We start from the raw sequence: 27,126 nt of genomic DNA on the forward strand, positions 1-27,126 counted from the left end.
ACAAATGTATTTCTTAAAAAGTAAGACATAAAAGCCAAGATTTTGTCTTAATCCACGGACTGCAGAATGAGCGTGGTGTCAGCAGCCGTGAAAGCAACGTTGAGTCCTGCTGTCCATCTCCATCCGAGCTCCTAGGCGAGCAGGCACATTGTCGGTGAGCCGTTATACTGAGATTTCTTTCCGCCCTGAGCAGCAGGTCTCAACAGTGGGTTTAAAATATTCAGTAAACCATTTGTAAAGAAAGGTGCTCCCATCCAAATTTTGTCCCATTTCTAGAGCATTAGGATTTTTGGAAGGGAAATGAGTGCTGGTTCCAACTTAAGGTCACCAGCTTCCATGAGCCCCTGGCCAGAGAGCCAGCCCTCCTCTAGCTACTGAAGTCCTAGACGACATCCTCTTCCAATACAAGGCTGTTTTACCTACATTGTGCCTTCGCTCGATCTTCTGGATAAACTTGCTGCCTCACCTCGTACTTTTGTGTGATGGAGGCAGCTGCTTTTCTTAAACCTCATAAATGAACCTCTGTTAGCTTCCAACTTTTCTTCTGTGGCTTCCCCACCTCTCTGTCTTCAGAGACTTGAGTTAGGGCCTCGTTCCTGAATAGGCTTTGGTTTAAGGGAATGTTGTGGTTGTTTTATCTTCTGTCCACACTATTATAACTTTCTCCATCTCAGCCTTATATAAGGCTGTTTTGCTTTTGTATCATTTGTGCGTTCACTGAAGTAGCACTTTTAATATCCTTCAAGAACTTTCCTTTTGCATTCACAACTTGGCAAACTATTTGGTGCCAAGAGGCCTACCTTTTACTCCATCTTGGCTTTTTCACTAAGCTCATTTCTAGTTTGTAATTTAAAGTGAGACCTACAACTCTTTCCTTTATTTGAACACAGAGAGGCCACTGTAGGGTTACTAACTGGCTTAATTTCATTATTTGTGTCTCAGGAATAGGGAGGCCCAAGGAGAGGGAGAGATGGAGGAATGGCCAGTTGGTGGAGCAGTCCGAACACACAACACTTGCCAAATTGTCCGTCGTCTCACATAGGCGCGCCGTCTAACAATTACAATAATAGCAAAGATGACTGATCACGTATCACTAGAACCAACATAATAATGAAAAAACCTGAAATACTGAATTACAGAAATGTGACAGAGACACAAAGTGAGCAAGTACTGTTGGAAAAATGGTGCCAATGGACCTGTGCGAAGCAGGGTTGCCATAAAACTTCAGTTTGTAAAAAATACAGTATCTTTGAAGTACAAGTGCACTTGCTCTGGCTCAAAGACAAACCACTAATGAAACAGAAAAGGGAACCCAGAAACTGAGCATGCACCTATGGAAAGGTCCCCCCACATAAAGGTGGCACTGTGTGAAGTAAAGACAGGTTGACCCCATCAGAGAACTGTCACTCTCTTTTGGTTCCAATACAGGGACACTGAAAATTTTCAAAGGCCGTTAGAAAGGCGAGAAAACTGTTGAAAACTAGTTCTTAGAGGGCAGCTCGTGTGGGCTTCTTAGGGCATAACCAACACCTCAGCCAGTGACTTACAGGAGGAGACTCCGCACAGCTATTTCTGTGCTGCTTACAACTGAACGCCATGTCTTAGAATCTATGAAATACAGTCCATATTAGCAAAGAAGGCCTCTTTGGGGACCGCTCCTATCACATCATATACTTGCGAGCGGGGAGATGAAGTTGGAAATATTGGACCCGCGACCCCTATTCCTCCAGACCCCATCTGTCAGCATGCCAGAGCGCATCCTCGTTCCAGGACAGGGAAGAGCAACGAAGTGTACCCAGACAGAAGCTTCCTGTACCCACAGAAACCTCGTCAACTAGTTTAGAATGAGAAAAAGATCACATTAGAGCACTGATTTAAAACTTAATGATAAAATGCATTTTAAAAGTTAATGATAAAAATGTAACTATGGCAACAAATCATCCCCACACAATCTGTATTTTTAAGTAATTTATTTCAGTAGAAATGTTTCAGAAAACTGTACTTAAATTCATTTTAAGTTAGCTTATGCAAACACACTGAAGATCTCACACTCACATGTGCACATTAAACAGAAACAGAAAGCGAGAGAGGAACCAAGCTGCACATCGCTCAGGGAGGTCACAGTGCAACCCAGCGCTTCGTCACTGGAGTACCTCGAGTTAACTGGGCTAAAGAAGAATAAAAATGGCTTGTGTTCTCCTGTATACGATCATCAGTGGATGTTTACCCCCACAGATGTTTCTCTCCTTCAGATTCCGTTGTGAGCGAGTTCCCCACCCCTTCCCCACACATACACACTTCAGTGGGCTGTGAAACAATACGTTTGTCAACAATTAAGATGTAGAAACTCTTGAAAGTCTGGTGACTTATAACCAGCCACTGTGTCAGACCTGATAAATCAATAATTATTGGACTAGATTTGTGACTAGTCCTAACAGGTGATGACGTTCTCTTGAAGGGAAACTTAGTATCTGTTACCTGATATCTAAAGCATAGGTAATATTTATGAAATTTTTAACTGGTCTATTAAAACAAAAGTGCAATTCTTTCAAAGCACTCTAACTATGCATTCTATTCCCTTAATTCCATCGCCACTTTGCAGGCCAAACGACTAGAAGCAAAATTTAAATTCCGCTAATGACCCTCCAGGATCAGTCAACATTTCATTTGGCTTTAAAGACTATGTCTACTTCCCTATTCTGGAATATAACTAGCCCTTAAAAAATGTGAAAAATAGCATCTTGACTCAGTTGAACAACAGTAGCGTCAGATCTTGCAAGAGTCTCAGAGAAGCAAAATGTTTCCAAGTGTTGTTTTGACTAAGAAAGCTAGTGTAGTCTCTCAGCTTCCCTTTACATTTATACACTGGAATTGTTTTCACCTTCCTGCCATATTTCCAAGGAAACAGTATCTGGTAGGTTAAATGACTGCCTGTTTGTTCTGAGTTTTATTTAAATATAAGAACGAACCAATCTAAATCTCATTTTTGGTCAAATCTCATTACAAGATTTCAGTAGCTTTAATAAGACCCCAACAAATCTTTCTGGCTGTAATGTGTTCCTTTAGGGGTTTTCTGAAAGGCCTTCTAATTAAATGGGTGCTCAAAACAACATCAACACCACAAAATAAAAACACACTCAGCGGGACGCTCTTCAAAGCTATTCTTAAAAGTGCTCATCTAAAGGCTGATTTGGGTGGGTTTGTTTTTTATCTCCTACCCTGGCAGGAGAGAAGCAGGGAGGGAGCCTGTCTTAAAAAGACTCATGACCTCAGAGGGCTGCAACGACGACCTGGAGGCTATCTGCACAGACGCTCTTACACTTGCTGGGAGAAAGAGTAAGCTGGTGGAGAGAGGGCTAGCACACACTCCTGAAATTAGAGGAGTAAGAGGGCGAATGATTATTGTCATACTCGATGCCCTAAAATTGGTCTTCAGATTGTTAAGGCACTGACCAAATCTTCCCCACACTACAACTCGAGATACCAGTGTAATGAAATCGCTTTCAGTAACTTTGTTTGCATGCACAGATCTTTCATCAGAATCCTCTAAATGGAAGAAAAAAAAAAAGTCACTTTAGTTACAAGCCATTTTTACGGGAGCAAGACCAAAAAGGGCTTAGATCATTTTGAAAAGGTTGACTTCATGTGGAAAATAACCCTCATCAATGTGAATAAGTAACAATGTTTGTATCTCAAAGCTTAGAAAAAACAGAATACCACTCTGGCTGTAAAATCATAAATTTACTATGTTTGAAAAAAGTAGTACAAAAGGAGAGAGAAAATGAAAGCAAGCCCTAGAAGGTCACCAAAAAGGCCAGGCAAACCTCACCACGTGCCCTGTATCATCTGCTCGTGCAACAGCAGCCCCACAGTTCCACCCCGGCCCAGGCGAGCTCCTCTTCACTTTCAAAAAAAGGGATCCAATGATTTCAAAAGCCTCTGAAGCAGAGGATTTCTTTTATCACAGATTATCTCTGTGAAGCAACACTGCTCCCCCTTGTTGGCAGAAGAAGGTAATATGGTGGTTTAAAGACTGGGTGGAAAGGAATGTGCCTCAGAAAGCAAGAAGGAAATCAACAGTGGATATATTCTTTTCAACAGTTAATGGAGGAAGTCTACTATTAGTATGGATTTCCAATTAATGCCTTAGAGTTTTGTGTTCAGTAGGAAAGGTGTATAGCTTATGGGTTTAAGCTCAGAAGACCACTGCTCAAGTCATGTGGCCAGGTAAATTCTAGTAATCCCGGGGCCCCCAGGTTCAACCAATCCGTGGAGTGTGTATACCACAGACAGCAGCCATTTCCCCCTCTGTAACAGCAGAGCTCCTTGGGCTTTTCTAGAAGTCATCTAGAAGAGGAATAAAGCCATTTACAAAAACCTGGGAGTGAGGAACACCCTAATTCTTGACATACGGAAAGACCCGATCCCAAGACAGTCCACACAAAAGGTAGTGCGACAGTCATGGCATTTTCTACACAGAAAAACAAATTGTCCTTGAAGCACATACCCAGGGAGAAAAAAAAAATACTCAAATTGTTTGGATCCCTTTTTGTAATGTTTATACAAATAATATTTACATAGTGAAGAAAACGCTTATAGGAAGTTGTGTTTGATCAGTTCTCTTTCAATTCTTATAGTCTGGAGATAATAATACCTCTGAAAAAAATTAAGCGAAGTCCAAACACAGAGGGGAGCATGAAACCAAAACTAGTGCTCTGAAGGTCATTATTATGCAGTTCTTTTTACAGTTGTATTTTAAAAACTGATGTTACTTCTGTATGAAAAACAAGCTTCCATGTTCAAATAAACTGTGAAACAAATGAGATGTGTCTCAAACTGTATTTCGGCTAGTATTATATACTACTACACCGGGCCGTATAATATGCCAATATTTATGCTCTTCGTAAACTAGCTTAAATTTAAAATATAATGGAATTTCTAATGAGTTGTTCTTGGCTAGGAGAGAAACAAATGAGTTTAATATTGATAGAGATTTCAAGCTTTGAGTCACTAATTTACTAACTTATTAAGCATAAGCTTAATAAGAGGAAAAAAAATTTCATCTTCCTACTAATAAACTACCTAAATATTTAAATATTTTGGTGACCTATTTTCTTTGCTTGAATTGTTGTACCATTTGGTGAATTACAGATCAAAAATTCACCTATGCTATTTCAATTCGCTTCTCTCACTGGTTTCCATTTGTTTCAAACGCTAAAATAATCCTCCAAAGCAATGTCCAATCTTCTGAAGAGAGAAGAACAACGGCTACTTCTACTGCACGGCTGTGTTAAGAGTTTCGCTCAGTGAGAGGCCACAGTTCTATATAGGGACTATTCACCAAATCTGAACGCTCTTCTTTCCCTGGGCAAGTACCCCTTAACGTTTAGAGCTGAAATATCAAACACATCTTCCAGTTTAGCTCTCTCTTTGGCAAAACTGTGTGATGTCAGGCTCTGACTTCCAGTTGCAAATCTCCCTAAATATGGTTAACCTAAAATGTACCTATTTTAGCTTATTTATGACAAAACGATAATAAAAAATCCACAGGGTTCTCATCCACAGTATTTTTTAAAAAGCACATACACTGTTAAAAACACTTATTTCTGAAGAGAAATACACAAAGTAAGGAGTTAAAAAAATGTAAAACAAAAGAAAGATGTGCAAGGTCTATGAAGTAATACTGCCGGCGATGCAGGTGGTGTCTATGTACCCAACGTGGGTTAAACTTGGGAGACCATTAATTGAAAAATCACTCAGCACAGGCAACATTTTGCCCTCTCCAGCCCATGTCACTTTCCATAAAACCAGAAATAATGGTATTTCTAACTGTGCTATATGAGAAAAATATTTGAACCCTTAACATCCTTTCAAAGCTCTTCTACTTTCCTTTGGATAGACTTTTAGCTAATTATTCTGTGGACGATATTTTCCATTTAATATTTAAGTTTTATGGCTTCGAGATGATAAAAAACGTATGAAGTTCACTAAAGAATGCAAATGTGAGAAATTCTATGTGAGGCCCAAAGTATTACAAGTTTATTGGAAGAGATCGTCAAAAAACCTTTCTTACTCTGGGCCACTGATAAAATACAGGACGCCCCATGAGTTTCTAACATCTAACACATAGCCTTTGTTCAAGTGCCATTTTTTGAAACTCTAAGGCAGCTCATCTTTAACTTTTTTTTTTTTCTTTTTTGCAATTCGACATTTATCCTGGAAATTAAACGCACCGTGGCATGGAAGAGCTCTCACGAACAGCTTGGTCAACTGCTGACAAAACATAGTTTCATGGCCGGGACCTATAGTAAGTTTTCAGAAAAGTGTTTTGTAATAAAGGAAAGTTACATAAGAAGGAAAGTTTTGATACTTAAGATTCCCAGAATCTCAATCTTTCACCTTTTTCTTTTTTAAAATTATTCTGTGTGCCTTATAATAAAATACATACACGCGTACAGATGTGGAAGCTCTTTTAAACAAATGTGATCATGAATCTAGTTAACAAAAATAAGGAAAATGAGCAATAAAAAAAATTACTGGCATTGTATACATTAAACACTGTAAAAGAAAATATTCTGAGGAAATACCAGTATGTCATCTTGACGACAAAAATCCCCAGTGACTGGTAGAAGGGATAATTCAATTAACTTGAAAAAAATATAATTACTGTAAAATCTCAGAAAAGTTTAAGTTGGGATTACAGTTCTTTCCTAAGCAGATCTGTGGTCCAACAATGAATTCATATGGAAGGCTAAATTTCAAACCCAGTTAAAAAGAACCATGTTTTCCGGAGCCCACCCGAAAAGAGTGTCGAACGGCAACACCGAGCCTTCATGCCGCCTGCAGGACACGATGTTCCCCGTACAGTACCGAGTTTCCGAAGTTTAGTGTTAAAAAAAAAAATCTCCCCTCATTCACGACAATCCCCACCCCCAGTCCCACATGAACCCCCGCACGTCCCATTGTGGGCACGTCTAAATCCGAGACCTGCCGTGGGAGAGCTGGGGGGCTGCGGAGACGCCCCCGGGCCGGCTGCTGGGGGCATCGTCCTCACGCAGCACATCCTCACACCTCCGCTCAACACCAGCCCCTCACGTAACCCATAAGAAATATGTTTTTCCTTTTTAAAGTGTATCTAAAAAAAGGTGATTCCCCCCTCCAAAATTAGTACAAAGTTAAAAGAAATGCAAATTAGCTACGATCTACTCCAAGCACAGCACCGCCGGAAGATTCACACACACTATTTGGTGTTTCATGTTGGTTTTCCTTTCATTCTTTTAAGGCAGTGGTTTCCGCAGGTCAGTTCAGAGAAAAGAAGCGTGGTCCATGGCAGTTTGTTTGGTAACTCCAATTTGTTCTCTGGGAATATCTCACTTCATTCCCTGAAATTCGTGCTTTTTTGGTTCAGAACTCCAAAGGCTGAGACGGAGCCGCTGGGCTCCTCCTGGCCCAGAACCGGCTCACAGCTGGCACCTTCATCAGCCTTGCTCTTACTTAGGGCAAGAGTTCACCTCGCTTCTCTCTTAGGCTTTTACTCAAAAGTCATCAAGTTTGTAGGAACCTTAAAAATATAAGCAGTACAAAACTGATAGTATTTAAAAGCTGCTTTCCAAAGTACGATTTCTTATCTTTCTTCGTCATTTTAAGCCCAGATATCTTTTTAAAAAAGGAATTTGACAGAAGGTACTGCAATCATTTATGAATAATGAATAAAATATGCTAGGACATTTTTGAGAAAATCACTGAGCTAATACTCTCTTTCCAGAAAATTGAACTGGAACAGGACAAAGGGTGGAGACGGTATCTTGTCTAACACAGGGCGCTCAGCAGATGTCTGCTGAGTGAGCAAATGAACGAGAAAAGACGGTGGCTCTAGTTAGGGAGACACTCTGACAAACACACTTATCATCAATTTTCTCAGTATCTGCATTAACAGGAATTCCTACATGTACATTTTTAAATCCAGCACAGATAATTTTATAATGAACATTACTAAGAATTTCTTTGTGAAATCATCATGAAAGTATAAAAGAATAAAACTCATCGTTAGATAAATTCTGATCTGACACTTGGTGACTCTGAAAAATCAACAGGTTATATAATAGTTTGAGGCTTATCACTGGATCAAGTTTAATTTGATTCCTTATAGAAATCAACAATTAGAATGAAGTCCACATTGTAGTGAGGATAAATTCCACAATAATTGTTTGAAATATGAATATATTTTGTTTTTGGAAATCAGCTGATGAGTCCTCTAGTCAAGGACTAAAGAGGGTTTCACCATGTCAAAAAAACACTCTTAACCCTTACTATCTGTTTTCTAAAGTTGTGCTGGGGGAGATAGTCCCACTTCAGTGGTCATTTCTCTGTCCTTTAAAACAGCTTAACAGCTATCACTTTAGGAATTTTTTTTCTGAAAACCTAGGATATTAAAAAAAAAAAAAAGGGAGGGGGAAGTCTCTTACACATGTCACCCTCTGAATGAAAAAATTCTTTAATACTATAATCATAACTGAATCATAAATCAAATATAATACAAATACTCAGTGCTTAAAGTATAAATTCTCAGGTCTGGTTATAAGAAACCCATGTTTAAATAAAGTATAAGTTCACTTCCTCCTAAGTTCCTTGAATGTGATTTAAGGTACTGTACTTGAGTGAATCAGTCTTCTACTAAAAATTTTCACATTTCACAGATTCTATTGATACAGTTGCTACTCTCTGATTCTCCCCAGTACAGAGACAAACAAATAAAACCCACTTATACACATTTGGTTGACTTGTTTCGCTGGAAGGTCTGCTTAACATAGTAAAAGAAAATTGAACCTTTACGTTGGTATGCATACACTGTCTAGATTCATCTCGAAATCTGCGATTTAAAAGAATGACACTTAATACTTTAAGCACACTTCAAGAATGTAAGTTGAGTTGCACATAAGCGTAGTCTGGGCAAAAGAAGGTCTGTTTCTTTCATTCTGTCCCAGACCCTAACTTGACAAAGGCAAGAAAGCAGTCTTTGTTCTATGGCATTTCACGTCCTTAATGGAAGGTGGTAAAAATGATACCAAATACCGCTATTAGTCTTTCATATATATATATATATATGAAATAAAAATTCTCAGAGAACAAAGCCTATTCTAACAACATTTAAAAAGAACAGTCCTAAAAGATAAAGACATTTACTTGTTTGACCCCGTATAGGTCATTTAGCACTTCTGAGATTTAGTTTCTTCCTTTATCAAGAAAGGGGTACAACTTCGGTTCTGACAACACAGGGTGAAAAATACCTTTAATAAGTGGTATAAACTTATATAGTGTATTATATCACTCAGAGTTAGCTACGGATAACACTTAACTGTACACTTCTGAATTTCAGTACCTGAAGTCAATGGTCTTCAAATATATTCAACTAAAAACTGGCCTACAAAAAGTCTACACGTATTTCCATAACTGCAATTATTTTATGTCTTTTCTACCGATTCGTGGCTCGACTTTAGATCTGCAACAGGGTTTGGGGAAAACACCACCATGGCTTCATTTCTCCTCTGCAGCTGAAAGCCTTTGAATTAGACCATCTTTGTTTCGGTGAAATAAAAACAAGCAAATCCAAATGGTTTTGGGTTTCGCTGCAATCACAGGAACCCGTGTCAAGTTATTAACAGAATAAAGATGAATCAGAGTAAATTTTATTGAAGTGCCATCTAAGTTTTATCCCCCTGGGCTCTCCTTCTTTGTCTCTCACTATATTCTATGACACGGGCTACCGTTGCCTCTTTTGAACACTTGAAGCTCCTTCCACCTTCAGGAGCTTTGACCTTTCTGTGCCCTCCACCAGACCTCCGATCCCCTTCATCTTCACACAGCTGTTCCTTCTTGTCACGTTAATGTCTTCGGGGACATCTCTGCTTTATTTAAAGTTGTGTCTACTCTCATCACTCTGTATCACATAATTCTATTTTGTTTTCCATATATATATGTATATATAGTTCTGTATACAGTTTTCAGCATTTGAAATTTTATTTTTTCATTATTTTATTGACTATCTCCTCACTAAAATGTGGACTTTATACCTTGTTTACTGCTGTCAACAGGAGAAAGAATAGAAACAGTATCATTTTCCCTCTTCATTCATAAAATTAGTCTGCTTAATGCCCATGGAACTCTTAAATACAGTCCCAAGGGAGGGGCCGTCCCGCGCTGAGAGGCGCCACTCACCTGCTGTCTGTTGCTTTGGCAGGCCGCACTCAAATGCTTAAACCACAGCATCGCGTTCATTCTGTTGCCAGCTTGAAACTTGTATGAGTTTCCTAAAGTTATTAAAAACAAGGGAAAAATAATGAAATTTTAAGGACTCTGGCATATAATAATTCAGCCAGATATCAAGGAGCAAAATAAAATGTGACTAAAAATCTCAGTTTCAGAATTCTCTGTCTCTAACACCTGATTTTCTAATACAAATTAAAAGAAGAGTTCCCTATGCTACATTCACATGCTATCATTTATTCAGAAAGTCACTGTTTTGTTGTTTCTGAATTGGAAGAGAAGTATTTTTGTCTCCTTAAATGTTTGTCAGAGGAAAGTATACCTAAATAAAAGAATTGTTTGGCTCCTCTAAGTATGTATGTAGGACTAGAGTACAGAATATGTTAATATTAAGTTTTTACAGGCAAAACACTTTAACACGTTTAACACTTAAACATTAGGTATGTAAAGTGATTAAGGATTAATTAGCTAACATCAATATCAACTATGCTTTTAGTTGTCAGTTATGTTTGCTGAAATGATCAGATTTCTGAGTCTACTGGGGGCTTTCTGGGAAACTCTGAAGAGTCACTTTCCTCTTTTAGAAAATTAGAAATTCATCTCTGTTGTGCATATTTAGAGCTTATGTTGACTAATTCAAGACTGATACAAAATAAATATATCTTATATGATTGTATGTATCAAGGTGATAAACTGAAAAAAGAAAGGATTTTTGTACCAAAGGCTGCCCTAAGTTGAGCTTTATTCCCTTTTATCATTGACCTAAGTTTTTATTTCCCAATTCGTAACGAATGCAAAGAATCTCTTCTTTATAACTGCCTTCAATGGCCCAAGCGCCCGACCATTTTTAGACATGATAGAGCTTTCCTTTGAGACTGGAACACTCAGAGAACTTTTGCACTTTCAGAAGCAACAGTTTCTTCACCAAATGTTTAATGTTAAATAATACTGTTTTACTTGCTGAACTCAGATGTGGACATTAGATCCATCTGAATCGAAGGCATATCTACAATTAAGCTGTCCAAAGCTGCCATTTATCTACTTTCTCCTCCCCCTCCAAAAGACCATCAGTCCAAATGTTACCAAAACCTTGGCTACTTGGAAGTAGTTCTGTCAAGCTACACTAAGGAAATTGAAAGAAAATAAAAAAAATTGTTAACTAAGCCAAATGAAAATGATCTCCTTAAAATATAATTTTATGAATAATGCCTTTGGGATTTGGGGGTTGGGGCAGGGACTTTGAATTCAGAATACGGAGTAGGTAGTTCTTACTCTAAGTCAATCTATTTCATCTCAAAATGAGACATTTTGCTACTATTATTTTTTTTCCACATCCAACATATTTGCTTACGTTTTCACTTAAAATGCTATAATATCCTAAAAGCAGAATATCTGTTGATATAAAACACATTCTGAATGGAGGTCCAAATGTAACTGTACAGTCAATAAGTAGAGTTTCAGTGGTGAGTTGCTGCAGTGGAAGATTCTGGCTTCCTTTGAGGTGCTTGTCAACAGCTGGCAGGTGTCATAAAGGAAGAACAGCAGTCACGTAAGGCTGTGTTCTGCTGGCTGCCTGTGGTCTCTGCTTAGAGATGCACACACGGTCTGATTCTACACCGCCCACCCGCCAACTTCTCTGATCCACTTATAAAACTCCTCTAGTCAACAGTCAACAATTTCATTCATAAGTCTCTCTCAGTATTGTTAAGCAAAGTATTAATTATTAATTATACTTATTTGGAAAGTGACATGAGTTAAATAACCAATTAACTTAGTTAAAAATAAAGGAATAAAAATCATTTAGAGGAAACCTCTGCCACATTCAGAACTTAAGAACAGCAATTTATTTCAGGGTATAAACGGAGCGGTACTACAATACATAGCAAATGCCTGAGATTTTAAAGTAACCGCTTCTCCAGTTCCCTCCTTCCCTCCCTCTCTGCCTGGGTCTTAGCTCCCTAAGGATTACTTGGGCTTTTAATTTCAAGTTTATGCCCATGCAGCAAAATAAATATACTTACAATAGATACTGATACCAAAAATATTGTTATCATTACTATACACTATGTGACAAAACTACATAAACATGTTCCTGGTCAAGTACTCCAGTTAAACTATGTTTGGACCAACTGAATGTTATGTACACGCAGTACCTTAAACCCTAACACATTCTAATGATTCACCTTTCTCAGAGTCAGTCAGCAAGAAGAGATCTGGGTGTTCTGGGTCATCGGCCATCATCACCATCCATCCTACCACAGATACGTTCTTATTTGATGTTGATTTGAACTGAGAGATAAAAAGATCATTAATGGAAACACAAAATTTATGGCTCATCCTAAGCGAAAATTAAGGATAAGCATATTTTCAGTTTCTCCCATGAGAGATAAGATTTGTGACTTCATGTTGGTTGAGTCGCCTCACAGCTTTTTACCTACTACGAAATTTCATTTAGGAATGCCCGCTTTAGATAGTCTCCTACTCGTCAGATCCTTCCTAGCTTCAACTCTTCATTAAAACCTAACTGTCTGAGGCTCAATTCCCAAAAAAACACGATCTGTTGCTGGATCTGATAAATTCATCTCTGTTGTTTTTTTCTGTTCCTTACTATACTGCCCCAAACCCCCTCCCTCATTAGGAAACACACCTGTATTTTAATAGAGGTGTTATCTTTTTTTACCCAGCTTTACTGAGATATAATTAACATATAACATAGCATAAATTTAAAGTATATAATGTAATAGGGGTATTACCTGAAACCTGATGATTTACTAAACCACCAGTGCTTTCAATTTTTTTTTTTTTTTTTAAAGTGGGCATGGAGCCCAACATGGGGTTGGACTCATGACCCTGGGATCAAGACTGAGCTGAAATCAAGAGCTGGATGCTCAACTGACTGAGCCACCCTGGTGACCCAGACAATTCTTTTTTTTTTTTTTTTTAAAGATTTTATTTATTTATTCGACAGAGATAGAGACAGCCAGCGAGAGAGGGAACACAAGCAGGGGGAGTCGGAGAGGAAGAAGCAGGCTCATAGCGGAGGAGCCTGATGTGGGGCTCAATCCCAGAACGCCGGGATCACGCCCTGAGCCGAAGGCAGACGCTTAACCGCTGTGCCACCCAGGCGCCCCGACCCAGACAATTCTTAACAATATGTTCTCACTTGTATTTCTCAAAAAAAAAAAAGTATTCTTAGTATGCTTGTTACTTTCTATTCTTCATTTTTTTTTTAAAGATTTTATTTATTTATTCGACAGAGACAGCCAGCAAGAGAGGGAACACAAGCAGAGGGAGTGGGAGAGGAAGAAGCAGGCTCATAGCAGAAGAGCCTGATGTGGGGCTCGATCCCAGAACGCCGGGATCACGCCCTGAGCCGAAGGCAGACGCTTAACCGCTGTGCCACCCAGGCGCCCCTATTCTTCATTTTTTTTAAAGTTATACTTGAAATAAATGTAATGGAAAAAAAAGGGCTATTAGAAAAGAACAGAAAATTGAGGTTAATTTCATTTGTGACCATAAATGAAAAAAATATTAGGTAAAATATTGGAAAAAGCCGATAGGGGTGCCTGGGTAGTGCAGTTGGTTGAGTGTCTGACACTTGGTTTTCGCTCAGGTTGTAATCTCATGGTTGTGAGATGGAGCCCCGTGCTGGGTTCCATGCTCAGCATAGAGGCTGCTTGAGATTCTTTCTCTCCCTCTGCCCCTCCTGCTCCTGCTCTCTTTCACTCTCTAAAATAAATAAATGAATTAAAAAAAAAAAAAAGCTGATATATGATGACCAATCTGGATTTATCCGAGGAATGTTAGGTTGGTTTAATGTTAGAAATCAAGCAATGCAAAATTGGGTTTATTTCAAGAAAGCAAAACTAAACTGGGTTTGGGGCGACTGGGTGGCACAGCGGTTAAGCGTCTGCCTTCAGCTCAGGGCGTGATCCCGGCGATCTGGGATCGAGCCCCACATCAGGCTCTTCTGCTATGAGCCTGCTTCTTCCTCTCCCACTCCCCCTGCTTGTGTTCCCTCTCTCGCTGGCTGTCTCTATCTTTGTCAAATAAATAAAATCTTTAAAAAAAAAAAAAAACTAAACTGGGTTTATTCCAAGAAAGCAAGATTAGTTCAACTTTAGAACAATTATTTTTTTTTACTTTAGAAAAATTATTAAACTAAATCACCATATTAACAGATTAAAAAAGAAAAAAAATACATTCAACTCAGTTTACCCAATAAGCTTTTGCAAAAACATACTGTGTATTTGTGATAGACTAGGAATAGAAGGGAACTTTTTTTTTTTTTTTTAAGATTTTATTTATTTATTTGACAGAGATAGAGACAGCCAGCGAGAGAGGGAACACAAGCAGGGGGAGTGGGAGAGGAAGAAGCAGGCTCATAGAGGAGGAGCCTGATGTGGGGCTCGATCCCGGAACGCCGGGATCACGCCCTGAGCCGAAGGCAGACGCTTTAACCGCTGTGCCACCCAGGCGCCCCAGAAGGGAACTTTCTAATTCAATAAAGAGTATCCACCAATCAAACAAACAAACCTACACAAAAACCAAACCAAAATAAAGCAGGAAAGACCAAATAAAATAAAATAAAAATCCGCAAATCAAAACCCTGCAACACACACACTCAAGGGTAAAATGCTATAAAAACATTTCAAAATCAGTATCAAGACAAGGATGCCCATCATTGCTACTTCCATTCAACACAGAATTTGAAGACCTAGTAAGAGTAAGGAAGAAATAAAACTGCCATTACTCACAGATGATAATATCGACAAAGAAAATCCACTAAAATCTACCAAAGTAATAAGAATCATGAGCAAGGACACTTGGTAAAGATCAGTATAAAAATCAATTGTAATTCTATACACGAGAAATGTAAAAGTCATTTGTAAGAGAGGTACCTAGCAATACATGCGACAAAAGATACACAGAAGTAGAACCGATTCAAGGCATCCAAGAAGACATAAATCAATGAAGAAATACCATGAGATGAAGAAAAAGGTTTGTTTGCTTTGTAAATATGTCAATTCTCCCTAAGTTCATTTATATAGATTCAGTGTCATTTCAATAAAAATTTCAGTAGGGTTTTACGGAACTTGAGAAGCTGATTCTAAAATTTATATACAAGAGCAAAGGAGCAGAAATAGCCAGTACGCTCTTGAGAACACGTAGTCAGGACCCGCCCTGACACACATCAAGACTCATAAAGCTACAGTAATTGAGACCATGGGCCACAGGACAGGGACAGACAGGGCAACGGAAGTCAAGAGAGCAATCTGGGCGTAGAGATGTAAATTCATATGACAAGAGTGGATTCCGCAGACTGATGAAGGAAGAATGAACTGTTTGCTAAATGATGCCAGGAAAACTGGTTATCCACGCAGAAAACACATGGAAACAAAGGTCTGCCCTTTCTCTATGCATTTACACCAAAGGGTTTTTTGGTGCTGTTGGTTTTCATATACAGCTGACCCTTGAACAACATGGGTTTGAACTATGTAGGTCTATTTAAAAATGTGGATTTTTCTGGATACATTACAGTAAGTGTATTTTTTTCTTATGATTTTCTTAACATTTTTTCTAGCTTACTTTATTGTGAGAATATGTCATATAATACATATAATATACAAAATATGTCAACCAACTGTTTATGTCATTGGTAAACCTTTTGATCAAAAGGCTATTGGTAGTTAAGTTTTTGGGGAGTTAAAAGTTATACACAGATTTTTAACTGCACAGGTGTGGGAGGCAGGTGGGGTAGGTGCTTCTAACCTCGTTGTTCAAGGGTCCATTTTTTTTTATAATGATTTTTTATTATATTATGTTAGTCACCATACAGTACATCCCTGGTTTCCGATGTAAGGCTCGATGCTTCATTAGTTGTGTATAACACCCAGTGCACCATGCAATACGTGCCCTCCTTACTACCCATCACCGGCCTATCCCATTCCCCCACCCCCCTCCCCGTTCAAGGGTCCATTGTACTAATGGGGGCATATCTGTACTCTCACTTGCAGTTTTCAGTACTTCCTTATTGATGAGTATTTTGAGTCTTTACAGATTTCTATTATAAATACTACAGGAATATTCTTCTACAGGTATCTTCGTGCACTTGTTCAAGAATTTCCACAGGACAGATTCTCAGATAAGGAATCACTGGTTATTACTGAGTTAAATATGGACTAGGACTGCCTACCACAAAAACAATACCAATTTAAATTTCTGCAAATCATGGATAATAGTCCATGTTTCCCCACACCATGGCCAATGCTCTATTAACAATCTTCAAAATTTTTGCCTAAGAGCAAAAAAGGGCATCTTCTTTAACCTGCATTTTCAATACCTAATAAGGTTGGTCATCTTTTCATGTTTATTAGCCACTTATATTTCATCTTCTATTTATCTCCTCTTTCCCTTTTTCTAGTGTCCTGTTTTATCCCCACTGAGCTGTGGCAAGTCTTCAGTTTTGTTACAGATTTCTTTTCAGGCTTGGTCTTGGTCTTTAAAAATTTAACTAATGGAACAGTATTTATTCACTCTCTACAATACAGTGATGGGTTCAAACATACCTGCAAAATTTCTTTTTTTTTTTTTTACAATAAATAAACTTCCATTAAAAAATATTTTTCCAGTGAATGTTTTCATTTTAAAACATCCAAAAAGGGGCTCCTGGGTGGCTCAGTCAGTTAAGTGTCTGCCTTTGGCTCAGGTCATGCTCGAGCCCTGTGTTGGGCTCCCTGCTCAGCAGGAAGTCTGCTTCTCCCTCTCCCTCTGCCTCTGCCCTTCCCCACCTTCATCCCCACTTGTGCTCTCTCTCTCAAATAAATAAATAAAATCTTGAAAAAAAATCCAAAAATATAGACATAACAGGAGTCCCCGCTTCGCTCTCTCCACTTACTATTCTACCCTGCCAAGCCTATTCTGTTCCTCTTGGGCAAAAAAAAATGTATAGAGTAGTAAAACTTATAGGTTTGTAGGCTTCCAGATTTCCTTCTCCTGCATTTATAGACATAAACGAACAGGTATATTTTCATTAGTCATTTTTTTCCCCTTCAGCTTTTAATTTTGAAAGGTTCAAACTACAAAGCTGCAAGAATGCCGCATTGGTAGCCATGAGTCTACATTTTGTGCATTTTCTTGATCTTTTAGAACTGCAGACATCATAAAACTGAGTCCTAAATATTTCAGCATGTGTAGCCTAAGAATATATTTCTGTGTAACCACAACAGAAGTATCTTCAGAAATTTAACAGACACATCATTTTTTATGGAGTCCATATTAAAATTTTTTCGACTGTCCCAATTATGACCTTTGTAGTTTAAAAAAAAAAAGAAAAAGAAATTACCTCCAGGATTCAACCAAAGAACACATATTGCATTTACCTCTCAGACTCTTCAGTCTCTTTTAATCTGTAACAGTCCTCCTGTTCCCCCCACCCCCTCCATCTACCAAATTTTGGTCTTAAGAATCCAAGCCAGTTGTCTTATAGAATGTCCCAAAGTCTGGATTTGATTGTTTCTTCATGATTAGATTCAGGTTAAACTCTTGGCAAGAACACCACATAGGTGGTGCTCTGTTTATATAATACATTTTACTCCTTTATCTGTTGCTTATCTATAGCCATTATTTTCTTCCAATTTGTATTTTAATTTTATTTAAAAATGATTTTTAAAAGTTTTTCCTTCATTGCTTTTACTTCTAAGCTACATCTCATCTAAAACTGATTCTACAATATAAACATGAGCCTGTCTCTCTACCCTCTGTGTTCTTGTAATTTCTTCTTTAACCTGAACAGTTTAATTTAAGAAGATTAGGAATATAGTCCATTTCCTTGGCACTCAATTTGATTTCCTCACAACCCAGTATGCTCTAATTTCATTTGGCTTCTTTCCAATTAAAGTTAAGGGAAAAATAATAAAAAAACATTTAATTTTGAATAGCTACTTCTTCATAATCGTCAACTAAGTGAAATTGAGCCAAGCATCTCAAAGTGGCTTTGTGAAGAGTTAACTACATCTGAAAACAAAGGATTTAAGTTAGGTATAGCAACCTTTTGTTCCTCCCTTTGAGGACAGCAGTATTAATCAGAGGCAATTACTTTGCAAAATGTTTGGGTGGAACGAGTCTGTATAACTCTGATAGGTGTGTATTAGTCACTTTGACCAGAATACAAAAAACAGTCCTTTACCTCAATGTGAGGACTGTACCTAAACAATTGTAAAATAATAGTGGGCAAAAAAGCCAGAACTTCAGGGGTGCTTGGGTGGCTCAGCTGGTTAAGTGTCTGACTCTTGATTTCAGCTCAGATCATGATCGCAGGGTCGTGGGATCGAGTCCCACTGTTGGGCTCTGCACTGGGTGTGGAGCCTGTTTAAGATTCTCTCTCTTCCTCTGCCCCTCCCCCGGCCCTCTCCCTTTCAAAAAACAAAACAAAACAAAACAAAGCCAGAACTTGAGAATTTGTATGATTCCATTCAGGTACAGTTCAAAAATGAAGCAATGTGTTGTTTAAGGAAACATATATGGTAAACTCTGAAGAAGAACAATGATTAAATGTGAAACTCAGGACACTGACAGGTGTGGGTATGGTGAGGAAGGAAGGAAGGTGATACTATTTTATGGCACTTATGACACTCACTTAAACCACAAATGTACTCTTCTATACCTCTGGTTTGATTATAAAGAACTACAACTGTAAGAATAAAGAAGAGCTTCTCTGAATTATGCAATGTCACTGGATAATTTATACATAGTTAAAAGGACTCCATTTTTTAGTGGATTACCTTTCCTCAGTATGGTAAACCACTTAATTTCACTGCAAATACATGACTTAGAAATAAAATTCTTCTCAAGGGGATTTTATTAATGCAACACGGAAAATTTTTTCCTTTCAAAAACTGTATCACTAGCATATAAAAACAAAACAGCATGCAGAAGATTTGTAGGAAGCCTCCACATTTGGAGAAAAGTGCACCGAGAGGCTTCTTCTAAATAACATGCAACACAACAAAGTGGACTACAGTGAGCATAGTAACTATTATTCCTCGTCACTGTTGAGGAAAACCACTCCGTCCGAGACTGAGGTGGACAGAACTTTCGATGATGGTCCCAATTTTTCACATTTTACAGATTATGAACTGAGGCTCCAAAGCAATAATTTTCAACTATTTTCTGAACAAGAAAGCCAGGCTTGGGAAGGTTTTGATGCCAAGATATATAGCGTTCATGTGCACTTTTGACCTTTCGATGGAAAAATAGCATTCAAAAAAAGAACCTCTAAATATGGAAGTTATTCCAAGGCCTTCCCTGGAATGCTCTTACTAAATAAAAATAATTCTACCACAACACTCACACAAGGAATAGATGTAAGAACTTCTGCATTAGAATATGGAAAAAATCCAAATTGCTGCACTCCATTAGGACCACTTTCTTTACAACCGTGAAGAGGCAACTGAAACTCTGCTAGGAGTCAGAGGAGGAATACTCACATGCTTTCTTTCTGTAGCTTTTAGAGACTTGGCAGCATAGTAGAAAAGCTGTGTCCCACACAAAGCTGCCCAATACTTTGTCCACGACGCTACCTGGAAAGACAAACACAGGAACATACATACCACCACCCGCTTCTCAGTTTCCTTACTCAGTGCCAAGGACCTTCAGCTCCACTCCAGCCACCTGAGCCTAATCCTAGAGTTGAATCACTTCTGAAATCTTTATCTCCCACATTCCTGTCACTTCCACTGAATATGCTTGACTATACTTTCATTCAGTAACTATTGGTTTCAGCAAAACCATAGCACTTCTTAACACTATCTAGCATTGCCGCTGCCTCCCCACCCCGTACCCTCCCTCTCCCTTCTTCGTATTTAGCCAATACCACACAGTCCAGCACTACATCCATTCCCTTCCAAATACCTGACTCTCACTGTCCCTCTCTCCTGATATAACCCTAGCCCTATTTAAATCTAACCATCTGATCACTGGGCACATAATAATCAAATATTGCTGGAGAAATCACACAATTGTACCAACTGATAAAATGAGAACGAGCAACCTCATACAGCAATTAGTAGTACTTCACTTTTACCCCATCAAGTCATTATACTCTTTCTCTCTGGAGACAACCATTTCATTCCTTTTCTTAAAAATCCCAGTACTCCATCCTCTTATAGTAGCACTGCGCACTTCCTAGAGAAAAATAGGTTAAATCTCGTGAGGACTTCCTCACCTTCCCAGACCAATTCCATCTAACAATCTGTTTGTAGACCCACCTACTTAGCCTTTCTTCCTGCTGCAACAGAAGCGTCGACGCTGCTCCTATCACAGGAGAAACTCTACCCTCCTTTCTTGCTCTAGATTCCTACTATCTCTCACTCCCTCAAGAAATCTCCTTTTGTAATTTACTCCTCTCTCCACTGTTTTGATTTCTCTCCCTCTCCCATCATTACAAAAATGAGGCTTCACAGCACTCTCATCTTTGAAAATCCCTCCACTGCCCCATCAGAGAGCACCCAATTTCTCTGCTCCTGTTTACAGTGTAACTTCTTGCAAGGGGCCTCTAATCCCTGACTCTACTTCTCTCTTGCCCATCTTCTCCTCAACTTACTTTCAGTCAGGCTGCTGCTGTCAAGGTCACTGATCACGGACGTATCTCAAAGCCTCTGTTCTTACCACGGTCAACCTCTTAGCAACATCCAACACAGCTGGCCACTCCTTCCTTCTTGAAATACTTTAACCTCTGCACTTCTCTGGTAACAGTTCCTTCGTTTTCCTCTCTGCTTCTCATAGCAGGCCTTGGTGTGCTGCAGAGTTCCAACCTCGGCCCTCTTCTCTTCCCCGGCTCTACTTTCCTCACGGACGATCTGTCTCACCCGGCCCCACACTTCAACTACCATCTGCATGCTAGTAACACCCAATCTCCGTCGCTGGCTGCCACCTCTCTGCCGAACTTCTGAACTGTACTTTTTAGAGCCGGACTGACATCTCCACTTCTATGCCTAAAACGCCTATTAAAGTGAACTTAGCCAAGACTTACCAGCCCTTTCTTGGAAAAACTTTCCCTGTTTTGGTAAACGTTCCCAACATTCATCCAGCTCAGCCCCCAACCCAGGAACCACCGTCATTTCCACGCTTTCTCATACACGGCACCTAATACGTCATCAACAACCCTGTTCTCTGACTTTGCCTCCTCCTCCTGCCGAGCCTCAGCTCTACAGGCCTTCTTGCCACCTGAACTCTGAGCCTCACGTGCTAGCTCGCCTGCCGCGTTCAGATGGCAGCTCGGATGCCTCGCTGTGCAGAGACCTCTCCTCATCCTCTCACCTGCCATCCCGTGACCTCACTTCAAGGGCTTACTTTCTATTTGTCTTGCTGGAACGTCATCTGCACAAGGCAGGCACTTTGCCTCATCTTGTCTGCTGCTCTGCTTCTAGCATCTGGCGCACGATAGTGGTAACGCCTCAACTGACACGCTACTCCTCGTTCTTACTAGCTGGCCTTCTCGACTCTGGTTTACTGTAACGTAAGCAGCAAAATCAGGCTGCTTAGATGTAAACCATTTTTACATTTTAAGAAGCTCTCGTATCTTCAGAAGTGTTGAGTTTGGATACACATTGAGGTTTTTATTCCAAACTAGATAAATTATACTATTATTTGAGAAAAGAAAAAAAAAAGTCTTCTTTCTTTAGCAGCCAAACCGCTTGCTGCTCCTGGGGAAGAAGAAACTTCTATGTCATGTATAGAAGGTTTCGTGCCACTAAACTTTTGTCATTTAAAAAAATATAACAATGGTTTGGAGGACATTTACTATCTGGGTTTTATTTCATGAAGGAAAATGAAACTGCACTACAGGGATTTAAATAAACAACTCAGGACTGACAAAAACAAAATCGGTTGCATTCCACTTTTTAGGGTTGTTGCTCTCTATTATTTTTACTAAACTTATGACTAAACTATTTCATAACAGCATATGCTTTCAGCGTTCTCCGAGAAATGGTCCTGTGTAACAGCTACATTAGGGGACAGACAGCCGCACAGGAGCACCTGGATGGACACGCCGTCAACGGATGATCCGCCTCGAGTCTAAATTAAGAACCGCGGGGAGGCAGACGTGCATTTTCCGTTATTTCAAGTGTATTACACATCTGGTTTTATTTCATTGTTCTCATATTTTTAGGGTCCTACGTGTTTGCTTATTTTCAGAGGTATGTTAAAATATAATACAGTAAGAGCTTACTGTCGGCTTTTTGCCTTCTTTTAACAACGTTTTTCTCCTGAGAACACCTTGAATAGTTACAGCTCCCGGATATAAATGTACTGCCAAGTCTTCTGATTCTGCAGAACTATAACGGAATGAAGAGAAGAGCACGTAAGACCTTCTGTGTAGAGTAGTTACAAAGCAGGTACTTCAATGAAATGTCATTACTCTTAACTTCAAAACTGTTACATACTCAGCATTAGAAGACACTGACAGTTATGAAGGCTTACTGATCTGAAATTTATAAGCTGTCACAAAAGTTTAATCAGGAAGTTATTAAAGTCAGATGGTTAAAAAACGCACACTTTATTACATATTTGAACAAGTATAATTTAGAAAGAATAGAGTAATTCACTTCAGTGAAGACTAAATTAAGGATTTAAGACTTTTTCTTCTTCTTAACATGCCACATTTGCATCACTGTTGTAAACGTTTTTCCCCATTAGAAACTTTAAGTCCTGGTAGGAAAGGTGAGGATTCTTTTTGTTAGAAAGTATTTAAGCATATAAAACTCAAAATAAAAAGAGCAGAAGCTCAAAAAAGGAAGAAAATAAAAAGAAAACCCATGCTTAATTTAGTTCTAAAATAGGTGAGAAGTAATATAGGCAATAACAACATGTTTAAAAAACTAGCGTACTGTAATAAATTGTGGTAACATTTAAATGCTGTCAGTGCGTAAGCGTTTGATTATAGCCTAACAGCTCTCTAAGGAAGGAATAACTCCAAAACTCAAGGTTTCCTTTTCACATATCTTCAGAAAACCACCAGAAAGTAACCAAACATTTAAGTATCTTTCCCCAACTGACTTAGAGTCCTATATTTAAAACAACAATAACTTGTACGAATCCATTAAAACATAGAGACTAATAAAAATCCGTCATTCTCTGGAGATCTGACATGATCTGCAGAACTCCTGCAAGAGGGAAGAAAACTGAAGTTTGCCAGTTTATCCCTTTATGATTATTTAGGTGTCTTCAAAGTGACTTAAAAACCTAGAGGCCACTAGAAATTTCATGCTATTGCTATTATATTCAGGGAGGTATACACAAAGAGATGAGACACCAAATTGATAAAAAGTTTACTTCTGAAGTTGGCTACTGTATTTGTTGTATTATGAAGTGGCTGATTACCCATTACCAGTAACCTCCAGCCCCACATCAATCTAACATTCTCATTTCCTTCCGTAGCTAATATGGTGCAGAAAGAGACCTGCTTTAACTAATAAACCACTGAACAAAAATGAGTTTAAAAGCACAAATATTATTTACTGAAATAGACTTGTCTAAATTCAGGGACTGCAGTTTATATGAGAAATTCTTAACAAAGATAAACTGAATGGAGACTTACTAGCAAAGTAAATGCTGTGACAGTAGCCTTTGAAAAACAGATTTCTGTACTGCTTATCCAAGAACTAGCCACCTTAAAGAGACCTGTGCAGTTACAAGGCCACCAAGTTGGAATTATTTTGCAATCAGCTCAGTGGATCAGAAAGAGAAGTTCAAATTTATCTCTAGATTAAATCTTGGAAAGAAAGCTTTTGTGGATATTTTTTTAGTTTTTAAACCAATTAGTTGAGAAAGAACAGAGATACTGTGACATCACACCCATTTAGCCAATCACCAACACCAGAGGGGAGTTCTGTGACCCCTGAATGCAGGGGGATTGTACCTGCTGGCCTTCATGTGGCTTCGATAGCCATTTCGTGCCACTCGTGTCACCGGGCCGAGAGAATGGTATAATCTGTTCCTGTTGGATTCCATTATAAATCGTATATATTACACACGCTTTTATTCACACAATCAATACCTAGAACAATATGATAATTTCTTCCTGCAATACAGCTTTCTAAATCCTACAAAAGGATAGTATGTGGTTGCTCCTCTTTTTTTAAAGCATGCAGCACAGATTTATAAAAAGATGTTTTCTTCTACTATTGACTCTAGAAATACAGGTGTTAGTATATACCGTACATTTTATATACATTTGCTTTCACAATCTGCTGAAATAATTAAAGAGTTATTTATAACTAGTACTATCAAAACCTGGAAAATACTTCAAAAATCCTTTTGTTTCTATTCCAGTTCTTGGATTTCAGTTTAAAAATGGTATCTGGATTTATATAAATAACTCATTTTTATTATATGTCCCTATGAAGACACCTAAAAGCAATGTGGGCTGTAAACGTAAAATTAATGTGGCCTAAACGCCTACATCTTCCTCTCTATCCTCTACATTAAATCCAAGAAAACTAATAAAAGAGACAAGCTGAGTAATAAGGGCATTATTTTATTTCCACATCAACTGAAATAAATGATAAAGCCAATAAATGATAACAATGGTCTGAGATAATATTTATCCAAAATGGCATGTGATACTTAACAAAGGAAATACACACACACACACACACACACACGCACAGAAACACCAACACTTCTTTGCCTGGGAAAAGCCAAAGGTAGCACTGTTGATAAATGTTATTTAAAGTAAAAAGCATTATTTTAGCAACTTAAGCAGCAACATATTTGATGTCTCTGGAGGAAATAAGAACAGAGAGTGATATGTTTAACATTCAGAGAACTATTTTCAAATTCACTATCTACAAGCAGTATTTTAAAAATCCTAGTTCTTTATTTACATTTTATTATTCCATGTCTGAATCTTGTTGGGAAGCATTAATTTGCTCTCAAAATATTCCAAGAGCCACAGATTTAAACTTGGCACAAGTACAGATTTTTTTTAGCTGCAAATGTTTGCAAAGCAAAACACTTGTCGTAAAAGAAATATATTGTTTTGAGATGTGAGGGTAACACATATACTGAAGAAATCCTGTCTTCAAAAGTAACCTGCAGGGATGAGGACAGATTACTGAACACAATACCATCCTGGTTACTCACTTATAACTCATGCAAACTGAGAAACAATTTTTTTCATCAATGTTTTTAATCTAAAGATTACAATACACTCTATAATCAACATATGATGCTCTTTCTGGAGGGAAAGAACTAGAATCACTTGTACAGATAGTATGCAAGAGGCAACTTGTGTTTTTCTTGTTTCAGGCAAACCCTAACAAAGAGACTGAATGTAAATGTTGGAAGAGAAATAGTATGCAACTTGTTTTAGTTGTTAAGGCCCCCCGAAAACAAAGAATAAGACTTGGGAACACTGATAACGAGAGCAGAAAGGCGCAAGACTTTGAATGCTGGGTTTACAAATAAAATCTTAATCACATAACGCAGAGAAATCTTCATGAAGTTTCATTAAGAACAAGAATATAATATTCCAATTAAACAGCATGAAATTAACCAATTCCAATATCATTTGCATATAGTTAATAAAATTGTTTCCTACTAAAAAAGTGACTGGTATGGAGTTAGGGAAATATTTTCAACTCCATCAATTTTAATATGGCACTGAAAAGTCAACCTAAATGACACTCTGTGGCTTAGAAACTTACGTTGCTCAGTTTATATACAAAAGGGAGCAATTATTTTGGCAAGGGTCAAGCATCCTGTAAATATGAAAATGGAAGAACTGAAATGGTCAAAGACAATATAAAAGTCTTAATGGATGTTTAGTAAATAAATTATTTGCATTGTTTGGTTACATTTTTAAAGAGATCTTACATTCGAAGATCAATGCAGCATGGTATTTGCTGTAGGCAGATGACAACTTTTGAAGTTTAATAATAAAGAAAGGAGAAGGGAGCATGACTTAAAAGAATTTCAGTATAAATCTGTGCACTCTGTATAAACTCTGAGTTAATGTCAATTTAAATTCAAACGTCAAGCTGCTTTACTTATAATTTAAAATTTCCTGAGTCAGTTTGCCCTTGACAAGGTAGCAGAGAATGAAGTAGACCATGCTACTAAATGCCTTAAAACTACTTAAATGAACTAGAATTTAAGGAAACAATTTTAAACACGTAAGTAGGCAAGTTGACTACGACTTTTATATTTTATAATTTATAATTTTAAAGGTACTAAAATTCAAATATGTGTCAAGTCACCAAATAAACATATATTTATTAGCTAAGACTTAAGTATCAACTTCTAATTTCTGCCGCCAGTTGGAAGCTTATACGTAGACCCTTACAGATCTATAACAAATATTATCTGTTAACATGCATATGACCACTACCTTTTAAGGAAGACAAACTAAGCTTGAAGCTGTTCAAATGAACAATTCTTCTTACCTTTCAAAAGCAGGCCATGAGGTCTCTTCACTTAGTTCAGAACCATCACTGCTACCTAAAATCAAAAGTTATTCTGTTTTTTAAACATCAGAATTACAGTTTAAATTTCATATTTTAAAAATAAATTCTTTAATTGTACTTATAAAATGACAGTCATGTTATTTGTGGGTCAACATCCACATATTAACTCTTCATTCTAGTATTAATGCTGCTAGGCTCATACTGCAATATGCTGGAATCTGGTTGACAAGACTACCCAAAATAACAAAATAGCATAAAACATTTTTGTAGGGTTACTTATAGCTCAGATTCATTATGTTAATAAACAATTTTCTACCATCAGAGAATGTACATAAACACAAAATTTTTCAAAATTTCAAAATTTTGTCAAAACTTAAGACCAATATAATTGTGA

General features: G+C 38.0%; 1 protein-coding gene across 4 annotated transcripts in view; it reads right to left on the reverse strand.

Moving 5' to 3' along the window:
• Positions 1-1,953: 1,953 nt before the first annotated feature.
• Positions 1,954-27,126, reverse strand: part of RALGPS2 (Ral GEF with PH domain and SH3 binding motif 2) — a 163,372-nt gene continuing 138,199 nt past the window's right edge. For 3 of the 4 annotated variants that reach the window (XM_045811292.2, XM_045811289.2, XM_045811290.2), the window contains 7 exons: positions 26,712-26,766; positions 24,185-24,262; positions 22,496-22,601; positions 19,752-19,844; positions 12,447-12,552; positions 10,216-10,307; positions 1,954-7,561 (listed from right to left, as the gene is read on the reverse strand). In XM_045811292.2, the coding sequence (XP_045667248.1) occupies positions 7,532-7,561; positions 10,216-10,307; positions 12,447-12,552; positions 19,752-19,844; positions 22,496-22,601; positions 24,185-24,262; positions 26,712-26,766 (560 nt within the window). In that variant the 3' untranslated portion in view covers positions 1,954-7,531. The remainder of the gene's footprint in view (positions 7,562-10,215; positions 10,308-12,446; positions 12,553-19,751; positions 19,845-22,495; positions 22,602-24,184; positions 24,263-26,711; positions 26,767-27,126) is intronic. The other variant, XM_045811291.2, reaches the window with a different exon arrangement.

This window comes from Ursus americanus, chromosome 2 (assembly GCF_024610735.1).
Source record: "Ursus americanus isolate L20-20 chromosome 2, mUrsAme1.1.p, whole genome shotgun sequence".
Classification (NCBI taxonomy): domain Eukaryota; kingdom Metazoa; phylum Chordata; class Mammalia; order Carnivora; family Ursidae; genus Ursus; species Ursus americanus.